Here is a 13692-nt window from a genome sequence, read left to right on the forward strand (position 1 = left end):
ATGTATATATATATATATATACGCGCATGTAGTAAAAAAAAAAAGAGACAAAACAAAAGGCCGTTTTCCATGTATTCCTACGCGAAGAGAAACTGCATGCCCCTTTTGCTAGGATCATTGACAGGACTAGCGATAAGCTACTTATTTTTGAATAGGAGAAAACTTACCAGATGTCTGACTTGCACAGTGGAGAGAATCATCAGAAAATGTGAAGTGCGAAAATTGTACCGAAGAAAGAAAAATAATAAGGAACACAAATATAATAGTGAACATAAGGAAAATGAAGATGAGGAAATTCCTGAAGGATGCCCAGGCATGGAAAACGAAAAGGCAGGGAAATCCAAAGTTTGCGAAGGCTGCCCAAACCGAAAAATTTGCAATAATCCAGAACTGAGAAAAGAAAAAGAGCAGGAAAAAAATCAAATTTATAATCAAATCCAAGAGAATTTAAAAAATGTAAAATACAAAATTTTGATTTTATCTGGAAAAGGAGGAGTAGGAAAATCAACGGTAGCATCTCAATTAGCTTTTTCATTATCTCACTTAAATTATGATGTAGGGTTGTTGGACATTGACATATGTGGCCCATCTATCCCTGTCTTAACGCAAACATTAAATCATGATGTTAATTATAGTATGAATGGATGGGTTCCGATATATAAAAATAATTTATCAATTATGTCTGTTGGATATTTATTACCTAATTTTGATGACCCAGTTATATGGAGAGGTCCCAAAAAAAATGGACTAATCAAACAATTTTTATGTGACGTATACTGGAAGAATCAGGATTTTTTAATTATAGACACTCCCCCTGGAACTAGTGATGAACACTTAACCATTTGTTCTTATTTAAAAAATAATTTAGATGGTTGTTTAATAGTTACTACTCCCCATATATTATCCATATGTGATGTTAAGAAAGAAATTGAATTTTGTAAAAAAACGAATATTCCTATTTTGGGAGTAATTGAAAATATGCACCAATCTATATTTGTGTCAAATTACACTGTTGAAAAAATGTGCGCAGAAATGAATGTTAATTATGCCGGGAAAATAACATTTAATCAAAATCTCATTGATGCTTGTCAACAGGGTATTGGTTGTTGTGATTTGGATCCTTCTAGTTCATCATCTAGGGAAATTTTTCAATTATGTAAATTTTTCATCCAAAAAATATATCAAAATTATCTCCATTTATCCAATCATATGGATGAGCAAGACAATGCAACAGGGCAACAAAACAGGGATGGAGAAGAATTTAATTCATCACATGTTCAAACGCTTCAAAAATTATTGAATGAAATTAGCCAACTCATTGAGGAAAAGCCCAAATGAATGCTGCATAGTTATGTATATATATATATATATATATATATATATATATATATATATATATATATATATATATATATATCAAAATGTTCAAAGTGCGCTTGTATCTCATTTATTGGGTGCACACATACCTCCCGCATACATTTCTTATTTATAGCGTGGAAGAAAATGTTTATGAATAGTGAAAAGTTTACGTAAAAGATGTTTATTTATTTATGGAACGTTTCTTAAAAAAGAAAAACGCACACACATATACACAAAAAAAAAAAAAAAAAAAAAAAAGAAAAGGAAAGAAATATATAACGAGTGTGACCCCGTGGAAGCGTGGATGCACAAATATGTTTGCACAGAATAAATATATACGCCTATGACTCTGCTTGCTGGGAGTGAATTATGCCACATTCCTACGGTCCCTCCGTAGTGCATCGAGGATAACATATGTTCTCTTTTAACTCAATAGAGAGAGAGGTCCCATTTTTCACGCGTTTCTTTTATTATTATTTTATTATTTTGTTTTATTTTGTTTTATTTTGTTTTGTTTTATTATAATTTATTTTTTTATTTTATTTTTTTTTTTTTTTCGTCACAATTGTCCACAGGGAAGTGCTCAAGTATCGGGAGCCTTTTCTGAGTTTGTTGTCTTCGATTTGTAGTACCTGTTATGGAAAAAAGAAAAGGGGAAATTTTTTTTTTTATATTTTTCCAGATTAGCAGTTGAGCAATTGGTCAACTGATTAGATACGCCCTTCCCATGAGAGAATGAGCATACAATTGAGAACCGTGGGGTAATAATTCGGATGGACTTATCATCTTAGCCTTTTTTTTTTTTTTTTTTTTATTTTTTCTTATTTTTTCATATTTTTTCTTATTTTTTCATATTTTTTCTTATTTTTTCATATTTCTTCTTATTTTTTCTTATTTTTTCATATTTCTTCTTATTTTTTCATATTTTTTCATATTTTTCTTATTTTTCTTATTTTTCTTATTTTTCTTATTTTTCTTATTTTTCTTATTTTTTCATATTTTTTCTTATTTTTCTTATTTTTCTTATTTTTCTTATTTTTTTTTTTATAACGGACTTTCTACTTTCGATGTAATACGAATTTGGATGGTTGCCAACCCCGTCGGCTGTGGACCCAGGGTGCATTTCCATGAAAAACTTCACACATGCCAACTGATATTCATTGTTTTTTTTTAAGGGCATGATATTTTTTATCTGATCATCGGTTAGTCCAAAGAAGAATAAAAGACTTCTTAAATGAGAGTCATCAAAATTTTTAAAAGGACAACCATGTGTATCACCACTAGAAGGAACAGGGAAGTTATTTATAATTTTGGAGCAATTATAGGGACTAAAATCTGTTTTTTTCCCTTCTTTTCCATACATGTAACGTATAGTATATCTATGTTCTTTGTCGAATTTGTCGGGTTGCATCCATATGGATCTATTAACTTGAATATTTTCTTCTAATGTCATACCGGCTCCTTTTAAAAATAACCACAATTGTTGCCTTCCCCAATGTTTTAAATGTTTTTCTTTTAAAAAATTAACAAATATTCTACGCATACAAGGAGGGAAAGATTGTTTATAAACATTATATATATTTTGTGGCATTAATCTAGTTTCCTGAGTGTGCTCATAATTTTGCCTATAATCTTTTGCAACATATGCTTTTGGTAATGCTGCAAGGAACGATGATATTCTATTATCATTCTGAACAGATAGTAATAATTTTTCATTTTGATCCAAATATTTAAAAGATTCTTTTATGTTTATTTTAAATTGAGTAATCAAAATTGAATCTAGATATATATCCGGAACATAGGCAATGGCTTTATCTACACATACTTTATGATCTTTCACTAAAAAATATGCATCAGGGAAAAATGGAATTTTAAATACTTTTTCAATAGTATCCTTATTTGGTATAAACGATGTATATTTTTCCCATTCCTCATCTCTTGCAACAAGGGATGATACCGCTGGTTTTGATATGTAATCATAATTTAGATCTTCTCTTTTTAACAAATGAATTAAACCTCTTTCACTTTCTGCAAGGTTTTGTGTATTAAGTACATTAATATTTTTTAATTCATTTAATCGAAATGTAAATAATTTTAATTCTTGTTTCAAAAACCATTGTTGTTTTTCTCTATCTTTGGAAAAAGCTATTCTTAAAATATAATGAGACAGTAAGTCTGTCATTATTATATTTTCCATTTCTTCTTTACTATAATTTTTCATTGATTGAATTCCAAATTTATATTCATATATTTTTTGTCTTATTTGCTTACTTTTATTTTCATTATAATTATTCCCATGAAAACTTTTTTCCAATCTTCCTTTATTGCTAAAAGTATCTCTTTCCTCTTCCCCACTGATTGTACACGTATCCAAAAATTGTAACAGAGCTAGTCGTTTTGCCCCTATTTCTTGAAAATCACTTAAACTACAATATCCAAAAATAGGCGCATATTTGTACAAACTTATGGGCATATTAAATGGGTATATACACCCATAGTAGTCAAAAAAATTCCTTTTCTTATCATTACTGTTTATTTCGTAATTTTTTATTGTGATGTTTTGGAGTTTCTTCTCATTTTCCCTTCCCTTCTCGATTGGCGTGCCGTTTATGGACCTTTTTCTGACGATCATGATGGTTTCTTTGACAGAATGTCTTTTCGAGATTGGCCGATGTGCCCCACGTGTGTATGTGTGTGGGGTACGAACTCATATAAGTGTAGATATATATATATGCACATACATACATATATATATATATATATATACACTTATATGAGTTCGTACCTAACAATCGCTTGGTTGGCTTCCCTAATGAGCATCATGTACGGCGTCCAAAGAATGGTCGATTTGACACACGGTACTTGGAAAAATAAGTGATTTAAATCCTATGTTATTCGAGAGTATAATGGCTATTATATGCATTTTCCATTATGTACATTACCGTGGGAAGTGCAAAGGGGAAATTATCCCATCCATGCAATTACACTTAAATGTGTTCCTTTCGCTTCTTTCGATTCTTTCGCTTAAAAGACGAAATACTCACTCCAAACCGCTGCTTCTAATGTATTCCAAATTGTCATAAAAAAAAAAAAAAAAGTGAATAAGCGTTTTTCGTGTGTGTTTGTGTATATATGTATGTATTAGGGAAAATAAAAAGTAGGTCACGTTGCAATGATATTTTTTAAGCTCTTGTAAAAAGGCACATCTTTCAAGTAAGCATGCTTTTAGGGATAATTATTATAAATAAAAAAAAAAATTGCTTCCTTTTCTCCCCTATTGTCGTACAATCGTGCCTTATAACACTTTATGGCAAGCTTTTCGTATTTCGCTGTTTTGCTATTTTGCTGTTTTGCTATTTTGCTGTTTTGCTATTTTGCTGTATTGCTATTTTTCTGTATTGCTATTTTGCTATATTGTTTTTTTCGTATGCCTTTCCATAATGGGCTATCATGAACTGCTGCAAAATTGGAACAAAAGTTTGTCTCCTTTTTTTGAAAAGCTTGCGCACATATAATTTCTACACTTTTTTAAACAATATTAAATGCATACGAATCTAACACGCGTGGTGGGAAAAGGTGAAAATTTGTCTCCGATAAAAAAATAAAGTAAAAAATGAAAAAAAAAATAATAATAAAAATAATATAATAAAATAAATGGATGAATGGGAATAAACGTGAGGAAAATAGTACGGGAATAAAAAAACACGAGAAATAAGTGAACATATTTTTAAGATGTAAAAGAAAAGTGGAATGCGTTTATTATGCAAGGAGAAAGGAAAAGGGAATTCGCATACAAATAAAGGCAATTGCGAGTAACAGGTGTTCACATTTTTACCCAAAACCCCCATTTCACTCAATATTCATGAGATCAACATTTGACAAAGTTTAGGTAAAACAATTAAAACCCCTTCTTTTTAACCAATCTCCCTAACGTCTCTTGGTTGTTCCTTAAATGTCCATCAAGAATGAGAAATTCCCCTTTTTAAAATTTGTAGCTCTTCGCCCATTAGATTACACTTAAATATTGTAAAAAAAAGAAATATGTAACAAATTTCCACAAGGTCCAATTTTATTTTTCCCCCCAAAGTTTCTCTGCATTAAGAAAAAAAAAAAAAAAAAAAAAACTGTATGTATGATCACTAAACCATTTTTAAAGTTACTATTTTTAAAGGTATACAATTAATATGTCAAAGTTAATTGTAGTTTTTTCTTTTTTTTTTTTCTTTTTTTTAAAAAGATGTATATATTTTTATGTGTACACCTCCCCAATTAACAAGCAGAAATTAATCTATTCTTTTCAAAGAAAAAATTATCACTTGATTTTCTTTTTTTTTCTTTCTCATAACATTTCCAATTTGTTATTTTGATGGTTTGTTTGTCCTTTTTGAATAACAAATATGTGTGAGCTTAAAATGTGTACATTTAGAGAGAAAAAAAAAATAAAAAATCCCCACCATGTGCATGGTCTATTTCAGGGAATTATAGTATTTCATTCCTTGATCTATTCTCCTAACTTTTTGTGAATAGGGATTAACATTTTTAGACTATAATATTTTAGTTTTTTCTTTGCTAAATTTGGCAAAAAAAAAAAAAAAAAAAAAAAAAAAAATAAAAAAAAAATAAAAAAAAAATAAAAAAAAAATAAAAAAAAAAATCCCCACCATGTGCATGGTCTATTTCAGGGAATTATAGTATTTCATTCCTTGATCTATTCTCCTAACTTTTTGTGAATAGGGATTAACATTTTTAGACTATAATATTTTAGTTTTTTCTTTGCTAAATTTGGCAAAAAAAAAAAAAAAAAAAAAAAAAGAGATTAAAAAGAGATTAAAAAGAGATTAAAAAGAGATTAAAAAGAGATTAAAAAGAGATTAAAAAAAGATTAAATAAGACCCCTACTTAGGCACAAAAGAGGGAACATATGCTTAAGCATACATGTGCAAATTAACACACAATTGTAATAATGTTATTTTAATGAACATTATTAACAGGTCATGCAAAAAAATAAAAAAATAAACATTCAAGGAACAATCATATATTACCCTTTTTTTTTTCTTTTTTATTCTTTTTTTTAAACCCAGCTAAGAAATTTCAACTGAACATATTTTTACTCTCATCTAATAACTAAGGTTACATTCACACAACTGCAAATTGTGTTTTAATATATTTCAGTATTTGTTTAAACTCAACAAGCAAATATCACAATATTTGAATGTCCAAATGTATTGCATATGGGGGATGATACATATAAGCATATACAAAAGGACATAAACACGTTAGCTTTTTTTTTTTTTTTTTTTTTTTTCTTATTTACCTGAACTAGGAATATTTTATAAAAAAACCGTTCATAGCTTTTATGAATGGATCATAAAATGAATAGTACTGATAAAAGTGGAATGGTAAATAAGGCTTCTTTTCAAAGAAACAAAATTTAAAAAAAAAAAAAAAAAATGGAAAATATACTTAAACATGGAGCGCTACAATATTAGGAGAAAGTTAAATGGCAAAGATGTTTCTACATTTTTATTTTCCCTTAAGGTGTAAAAACACACCAATAAAATACCCAATATATTTTATTCACTTCATTTGTATACACACATGAATGCAATATTTGCATGATTATTCTTCTCTATTAAGAGGAAAAAGAAATGGAGAAAAATATTATATGAAGACCAGGGGTACCCAGACAACTATGTGCACAAAAGTTTTCTAAGTTCTCTTCTAACCAATTGTACATAAAATTTAAATTTTTTTCTTTAAAAGCATGATTCAGACATATATCTACATCATGAAACATAATAAGCACATGTAAACTTGGTTCGCTACGTTACATTGTTTCACTGCATATTTTCTTCCTGCGCTCCTTCAGTTGGCATCAAGTACAAATATTCCCATGTTTGCCACAGCATGCTATGCGTTAATCATCAAATAATTCTTGTTCTCTTTCTTATCTTGGCTTACCATTGCATTGATAAAAATATAGCGTCTCATAGGTACGACTTGTTTGCAGAAATAAAAAAAAAAGAAAAAGAGTGGACTTGCGAACGAATTAGCGAATTCACGAATTGACAAAATGATGAATTCACGAAATGACGAAACAACAACCTAACGATTGAACGATTGAACGACTGAACTATTAAACGAAATGGACCATTTCAAATGTCCATTAACAAATAGATTGAATAATTTCTTCATTTTACTCCTACAGGTTAATATACGCAGCCAGCAGTACCATAATAATACTGAAGGAAGTGTTAATTTATGAAGTTCATAAATCGATTAATTGTAAGTAAAAAAAAAAAAAGAGTATGTGGGCAAAAAAATGAAGAAATAATCGAATAAGCACATTTCCCTCCTCCCCCCTCTTTCCTCACCTTATGTATACACAGTTATACTGACATTTCTCCATTTACCCTTTTTCAGGTTCCTTTAAGAACATTCTAGACACTGTAATTATTATTGGAATTATATGGGTAAACAATGATACAGAATTAAAGAATTTTCCCTTTTTATTTGTTTTCACATATTTTAAAGTACACAAAATTCTCGTAATATGTATTCTTTCCCTTTTGAAGATATTATCCCCCGTGCTAATTAGCCTAACTCAAACACACACTGACGACACGGTTTATTTAGTTTCCATATGTAATTAACTATTTTGAATTTCAAAACTTTATTTTAATCTATTTTGTTGTTATATATATTTTTAATATTTTTCTAGATTGCATTAAATTTGTGACAATTTTTTTTTTTTTTCTTTTCCCTTTTTCAAATACAAGTGCTGCTGCTCATTCATCTTATGTTTCATAATTACGGATTTATATATGAGTAAGAGCACAATTCACTATTTGGACTTGTAGAACTATGTGCATATAATTGTTCACACATGTGTTAACATGTCTATAACATTGCACCTTTAAATGATTTCCAAAAATTCTCCTCTTAAATTTTTTTTTTTTTTTTTTTTTTTTATATTTTGTTACTACTTCTCTTATTTAGGAAAAATGAAAATATAGATATATTCGATTCAACGTCTTTGAGCTGTGTCGTTATCGCAAGTGTCATATTGGGGTCTCGTCTTTCCTCCATTGTTCAGGTAGCATCACTTTAAAAAGTAGACAGGCAAATATTATTTTTTTTTCCTTATTTTATTTTTCCCCTTGCTATAGTTCACTAAGAAACTTGCATATTACACATTATATGTACTGATAGAAATTTCTTCTCTTTTTGCACTTTAGATATTTTCCTTCCTCTTTTTTTCCTCAACGTAAGTCCAGAAAAAAGAGATTGTTTCTCATTAAAAAATGTGTCACCATGGTTATTCATTATTTTTTAGAATGAAAACATCAGGAAATGGCACATAATATTATATGTCTTGTCAGTATTAGACGACAAAGTGATCACTGTACTACTGTTCATCGGTTGCAGTGTCTGCCTATTTAATGACCAGTTTAAAATTGTTTAAACAGCACACAAATTATCCCTTTTCTCATTCAGACTTTTTTTTTATACCCCCTTCATCGTTCAAACCATAGCCGTAATCAACCTAATTATTGATCCCATAAAACGAAATAACGAAATTGCTATATTGAACTGTTACGACTTTGGTTCATTTTTTTTTTTTTATTTTACTATTTTGTTTCACTATTTTGTTTCACTATTTTGTTTCACTATTTTGTTTCACTACTTTATTTTACTACTTTGTTTCATTTTTTTTCCTTCCCTATTCAGTTAAAAAACATTAATTATTACAACTACGTCTTATTCCCCCTGATGTTCCTAATTTTATCCCTCTGTATAAGAAGCATTTCTGTCATGCTGTTTTACATAAACCTCATCGGGTGAGTTTAGCCAACTTTGTTTTTTCACATTTTGTATTAATGTTTGATTACACATTTGTTAATATATTTATGCTTGCATGTGAATGTGTACGTGGATAGTTCATTGCTCATCTGCATGAAAGTATGTTCGGGTATATACATACAGATGTATTCCAATGAAAACATATATTCATCAGAAAAACATGTGCTTGATAACTTTTATATATTTTTCCCTCCTTGTAGGCATACTTTCCTCATTTTTGTCGTTCCTGCCTTTTTTGTGAAAAAACACAATTTAAAAACGTAAGCATAGCAGAGTGAAAAAAAAAAAAAAAAAAAAAAAAAGGAAGAAAAAGAAGGAAAAAGAAGGAAAAAGAAGGAAAAAGAAGGATAAAACATATACACTTGAAACACAAGTGTGTAATAAGAGGAAATTCATCTCCATTCCGACGAGAATACAACACGCGTAACAACGTTCGTAACAGAGTGCGTAAGAATGTATGTAACAGGATACATCCACAAGTTTCTTCACTTATGTATCACTTCTACACTTCTCCCTTATTTTAGCAAACTTGAAGGACCATGGGATATTTGTGCTATTCCATCAACATAAAATAAAAATATATAAGAGTGAGAATGCATAACCAGAATGTGAACCACATTTATTATTTACTTCTCTATATGTTTTGCAAATTTACTCAAACGAATTTTCTGTGTACCCCACAATTGCTTTTTTACATGTATCACAATTCACAAATAGGAAATAAATTTGCATTTGTTGGTCTTTTTCAATTTGCATATTGTGAACAAGTAATGGTGTGTATTCTGAACAAAACATGTATTATATGTGTATGTATATTTATTTGCATGTATATATAGATAGACAGGTGTATACGCAGATAAACACGAAGTTGTTATACTTCAATGAAGAGAAACCTTTATGTATAAGAACCGAAATAAAATGCTATTTTCTCCACACATATAAGAGTGGATTATGAGGAAAAAAAAAAAAAATAAATAAAATAAAAATACAAAAAACAATTAGATATTTTTACAGATAGAATAAATATTCGTTCATAATTTGCGGAACAGGGAAATGAATAAAATAATTTAATACCTATTTTGAGACGTAAAAAATATGTTACGTATTCTTTTCCTTTTTATCTTATTTTATTTTATTTTTTTGTTTAAATAGCATTATTTCTTTTTGAACATTTATTTATGAGTTCTGTGTTTTATTTTTTTTTTTCTTTTAAGGGAACGAAGAAATTTTCGTTTTTTCTTCTGTACATTTGTTATGTGTATAGACAGTCCTACCCTTCGGTTTCCTCATCTTCTTTTTCTTTTTCTTCTTCTTATTTTGTTTTATTTTATTTTTTGAGCCTCACCTAACCGGGTGATTAAGCTAAGGAGAAAACTGTCTAAGCAGTGTTTCACTCGTGTGCACCTGAAAATGTATCCTCGCAAGTGAGAATATTCTCGTATGCGTAAGGTCATACTGGAATATATACACAGATATTCACACATCAACAGAGACCTGCTTGCACATCTATTTATCGTTTTGGTAATTTTCCAATTATCAGAAAATGACATTATCTTTTTCTTTTTTATAGATTTGTTTTTTTATAGTTTTTTTTTTTTTTTTTTTTTTTTTCTTTTTTGGAAATGTGCAAATATGGGAATTTAATTAGATTGTCTTTTTTCCCTGGTTTTATTTTTTTATCACGTTGGGCACGTTTGCCAATTTTGATAATTATGCACTATATATTATGTTTTTTTTTATTTTTTATTTTATTTTTTTTTCTCTCTTTATTGGCTATTTTTAACACTGATATTTAATGTTTAATTCGCTTTAACGCCTGAATTTGTTCTTGTAATGAGGAAAAAAAAAAAAAATAAAAATAAAATAAAATAAAATAAGAGATCTGGAATAGTCTAATTTGACATTTGTGATGTGATTGTAGGATTGTAAATGTGATATTCCTGTCTTATGCAACCATGTAGTATCATTTTGAATAAAAAGTTCAAATTGATTCGCTTTATTTCACGAAAACCGAACAAATTTCAAATCAGAACCAAGAAAGAAAATTCCCTTGCGGGTTAAAACTTTATGAAAATCAAAAATTTTAAAAGTTATCCGAGTGCTTCAAAATTGGATGCAATTTATTTAAGTAAACACTATGTGATGATAAATATACGTAGAAGTGTCTAATCCACACATGTGATATTTTATAGGTTTTTTCATCGTTGTATTCATATTAGTGCTTCTCCAATCGGATGATTTACATATATTTGCAGATTTACATGTTCGAAGTACAATCCAACAGAATAATATTGTGTGACTATTTTTCAAGATTTCAAATAAAACTTTAAATTGAATGATAAAGATATTTCTCATTTTAATGTTCATGACGTTAAAATAATTTTGTACTGCCATCAGAATGTGAATAAAACGGAGTGAAAAAGAGGAGTTGTGACAAAAAAAAAAAAAAAGGAAAAGAAAAAAAAACGTAATAGGACAACAAGGTTTCCGGAGTTGTCATACACTGTCACAACTCTGCTTACACAAATTAAGAAAAAAAAAAAAGAAAGATAAAAAAAAGTGTTAATCGTGCAACAGATTAATAAGAATGAATTAAATGGGGAATGGAAGTGTGATATACAGAAAAGTTTTAAAAATTGCCGGCTTCTTTCCCCTTTGCACAAATGAACATAATAAAAAATTTTGAAAAATTATGTTACTTTACTGTTACCTATATACGTGATGTCAAAAACAGAAGTAAAAGGTGTGTAAAAAAAAAAAAAAAAAAAAATGTTAATCAAAGTAAAAACAAAAGTGAAATTCAAGAGTGTAATTCAATCTTAAAAATAAAGAGGGAATTCCCCAAAAAAAAAAAAAAAAAGCAACATCACTAAATTATTTAAGTTCCTCAAAAAGAAAATTTTTTTTTTTTTTTTACATATTTAGCAATTTTTAGAAGGTTTGACAAAATTAGTATATTTAGCATTTTTATCAAGTTTGACAACTTAGCAGAATTGGAAAAATTCAGTTATATATGTACTAGAATAAAAAACATAAAGGAAAAAATAAATAATATAAAAAAAGAAGAAAAAAAGAAAAAAAGGGGACTACTTAACGAATATATATTTGTTCAAAGTATTTATGAAAAATAGAGGCACATATAATACGGTACGCGAGAACAACATATGGTTGTGAGGAATAATAAAAATAAATAAAGAAAGAAAGAAGTTAAAATATAGGGAAGGCAGCAAAAAAAGAAAAAAAAAAGGCGAAGAGGGAAAAGATTTTGGTGAAATGATCTAGCACGAAATAGCACAAAACAAAGCGGAGTAAAACTGAATGAAACGACACATCAATTCACAACACGCACAGAACAGAACAGAACAGAACAGAACAAAAAAAAAAAAAAAAAAAAAAAAAAAAAAAAAAAAAAAAAAAAAAAAAAAAAAAAAAAAAAAAAAAAAAAAAAAAAAAAAAAAAAAAAAAAAAAAAAAAAAAAAAAAAAAAAAAAAAAAAAAAAAAAAAAAAAAAAAAAAAAAAAAAAAAAAAAAAACAGGACTAGGGTAACCGTGGTGCGAGACCCATAGAATAAAAAGGCGAAACAAAAAGAAAGCATCTTTGAAGAAAGAACGATAGAGAAGTGGTGCCAAAAATTCTGATAGAGAAAAGAATGGTAAACCTTAATCACCCGCTTTATTGGAAACAGGCACACATGCGAGAATGGTTGGTTAACCAAATGCAAGTGTAGTAAACAGCAAGTGAAAAAAAAAGTTACAAATAAAAAAAAAAAAAAAAAGAAAAAACCAAAAAAGTCAATTATTTTTTTATTTATTTATTAATTTTTTTTTTTTTTTTCATATTTTAACGTAAAAAGAAAAAAAAAAAAAAAAAAAAAAAAAAAAAAAAAAAAATTAAAAAAAAAAAAAAAAAAAATAAAAAAAAAAAATTAATAAAATTTAAAAAAAGAAAAAAAAAATTAAAAAAAAAAAAAAAAAAAAAAAAAAAAAACCAAAAAAATAAATTATTTTTTTATTTATTTATTAATTTTTTTTTTTTTTTTCAAATTTTAAACAAAAAAAAAAAAAAAAAAAAAAAAAAAAAAAAAAATATAACAGTTTAAAAAAAATACTTAAATATAACTATAATTAACAGTTTCGATTATTTTAACCTAGATCGAACTAATTCTTACGAACATTGCATATGCACAACAGCAAGAAAAAGAAATATATTCTATACAAAAATCAGAACAAGAACGGAATTTTTAAAAAAAAATAATTTCACACATCATCAAAACGTATGTTGTTACATCACCTTACCTCAGCCTAACAACATCTCAGTAGTAGAACCTGCACAGAGGGAATTACAGAAAAAAAAAAAAAAAAAAAAAAAAAAATCCTAATACATGTTAAGGGTTTATTTTTGTAATTTATTGAGAAAAGCGAATTTTCCCAAATGGAAGTTGAAAGCGAAGTTATCCAAAATCCAGGTACA

At 27.8% G+C, this 13692-nt stretch overlaps 3 protein-coding genes across 3 annotated transcripts; 2 read left to right on the forward strand and 1 right to left on the reverse strand.

The window, feature by feature from the left end:
- On the forward strand, nt 1-1338 carry PGO_070880 (cytosolic Fe-S cluster assembly factor NBP35; the record flags this gene model as incomplete). Its single annotated transcript, XM_028686961.1, has 1 exon — nt 1-1338. One exon carries the CDS (start codon nt 1-3, stop codon nt 1336-1338), a length of 1338 nt encoding a protein of 445 aa, XP_028542762.1.
- A 604-nt stretch (nt 1339-1942) lies between these two features.
- PGO_070890 (DNA primase large subunit) lies at nt 1943-3991 on the reverse strand (the record flags this gene model as incomplete). Its single annotated transcript, XM_028686962.1, has 2 exons — nt 1943-1991; nt 2415-3991. 2 exons carry the CDS (start codon nt 3989-3991, stop codon nt 1943-1945), a joined length of 1626 nt encoding a protein of 541 aa, XP_028542763.1.
- A 2740-nt stretch (nt 3992-6731) lies between these two features.
- Nucleotides 6732-9792, forward strand: PGO_070900 (phosphatidylinositol N-acetylglucosaminyltransferase; the record flags this gene model as incomplete). The annotated part of the gene is made up of 13 exons (XM_028686963.1): nt 6732-6758; nt 6997-7090; nt 7229-7352; nt 7568-7644; nt 7783-7832; nt 7935-8004; nt 8139-8187; nt 8359-8455; nt 8598-8626; nt 8857-8896; nt 9091-9200; nt 9423-9482; nt 9747-9792. The coding sequence occupies 13 exons, from the start codon at nt 6732-6734 to the stop codon at nt 9790-9792; spliced, it is 873 nt and encodes a 290-aa protein (XP_028542764.1).
- Between the last annotated feature and the right edge of the window lie 3900 nt (nt 9793-13692).

This window comes from Plasmodium gonderi, assembly GCF_002157705.1.
Source record: "Plasmodium gonderi DNA, contig: Chr07, whole genome shotgun sequence".
NCBI classification, from domain to species: domain Eukaryota; phylum Apicomplexa; class Aconoidasida; order Haemosporida; family Plasmodiidae; genus Plasmodium; species Plasmodium gonderi.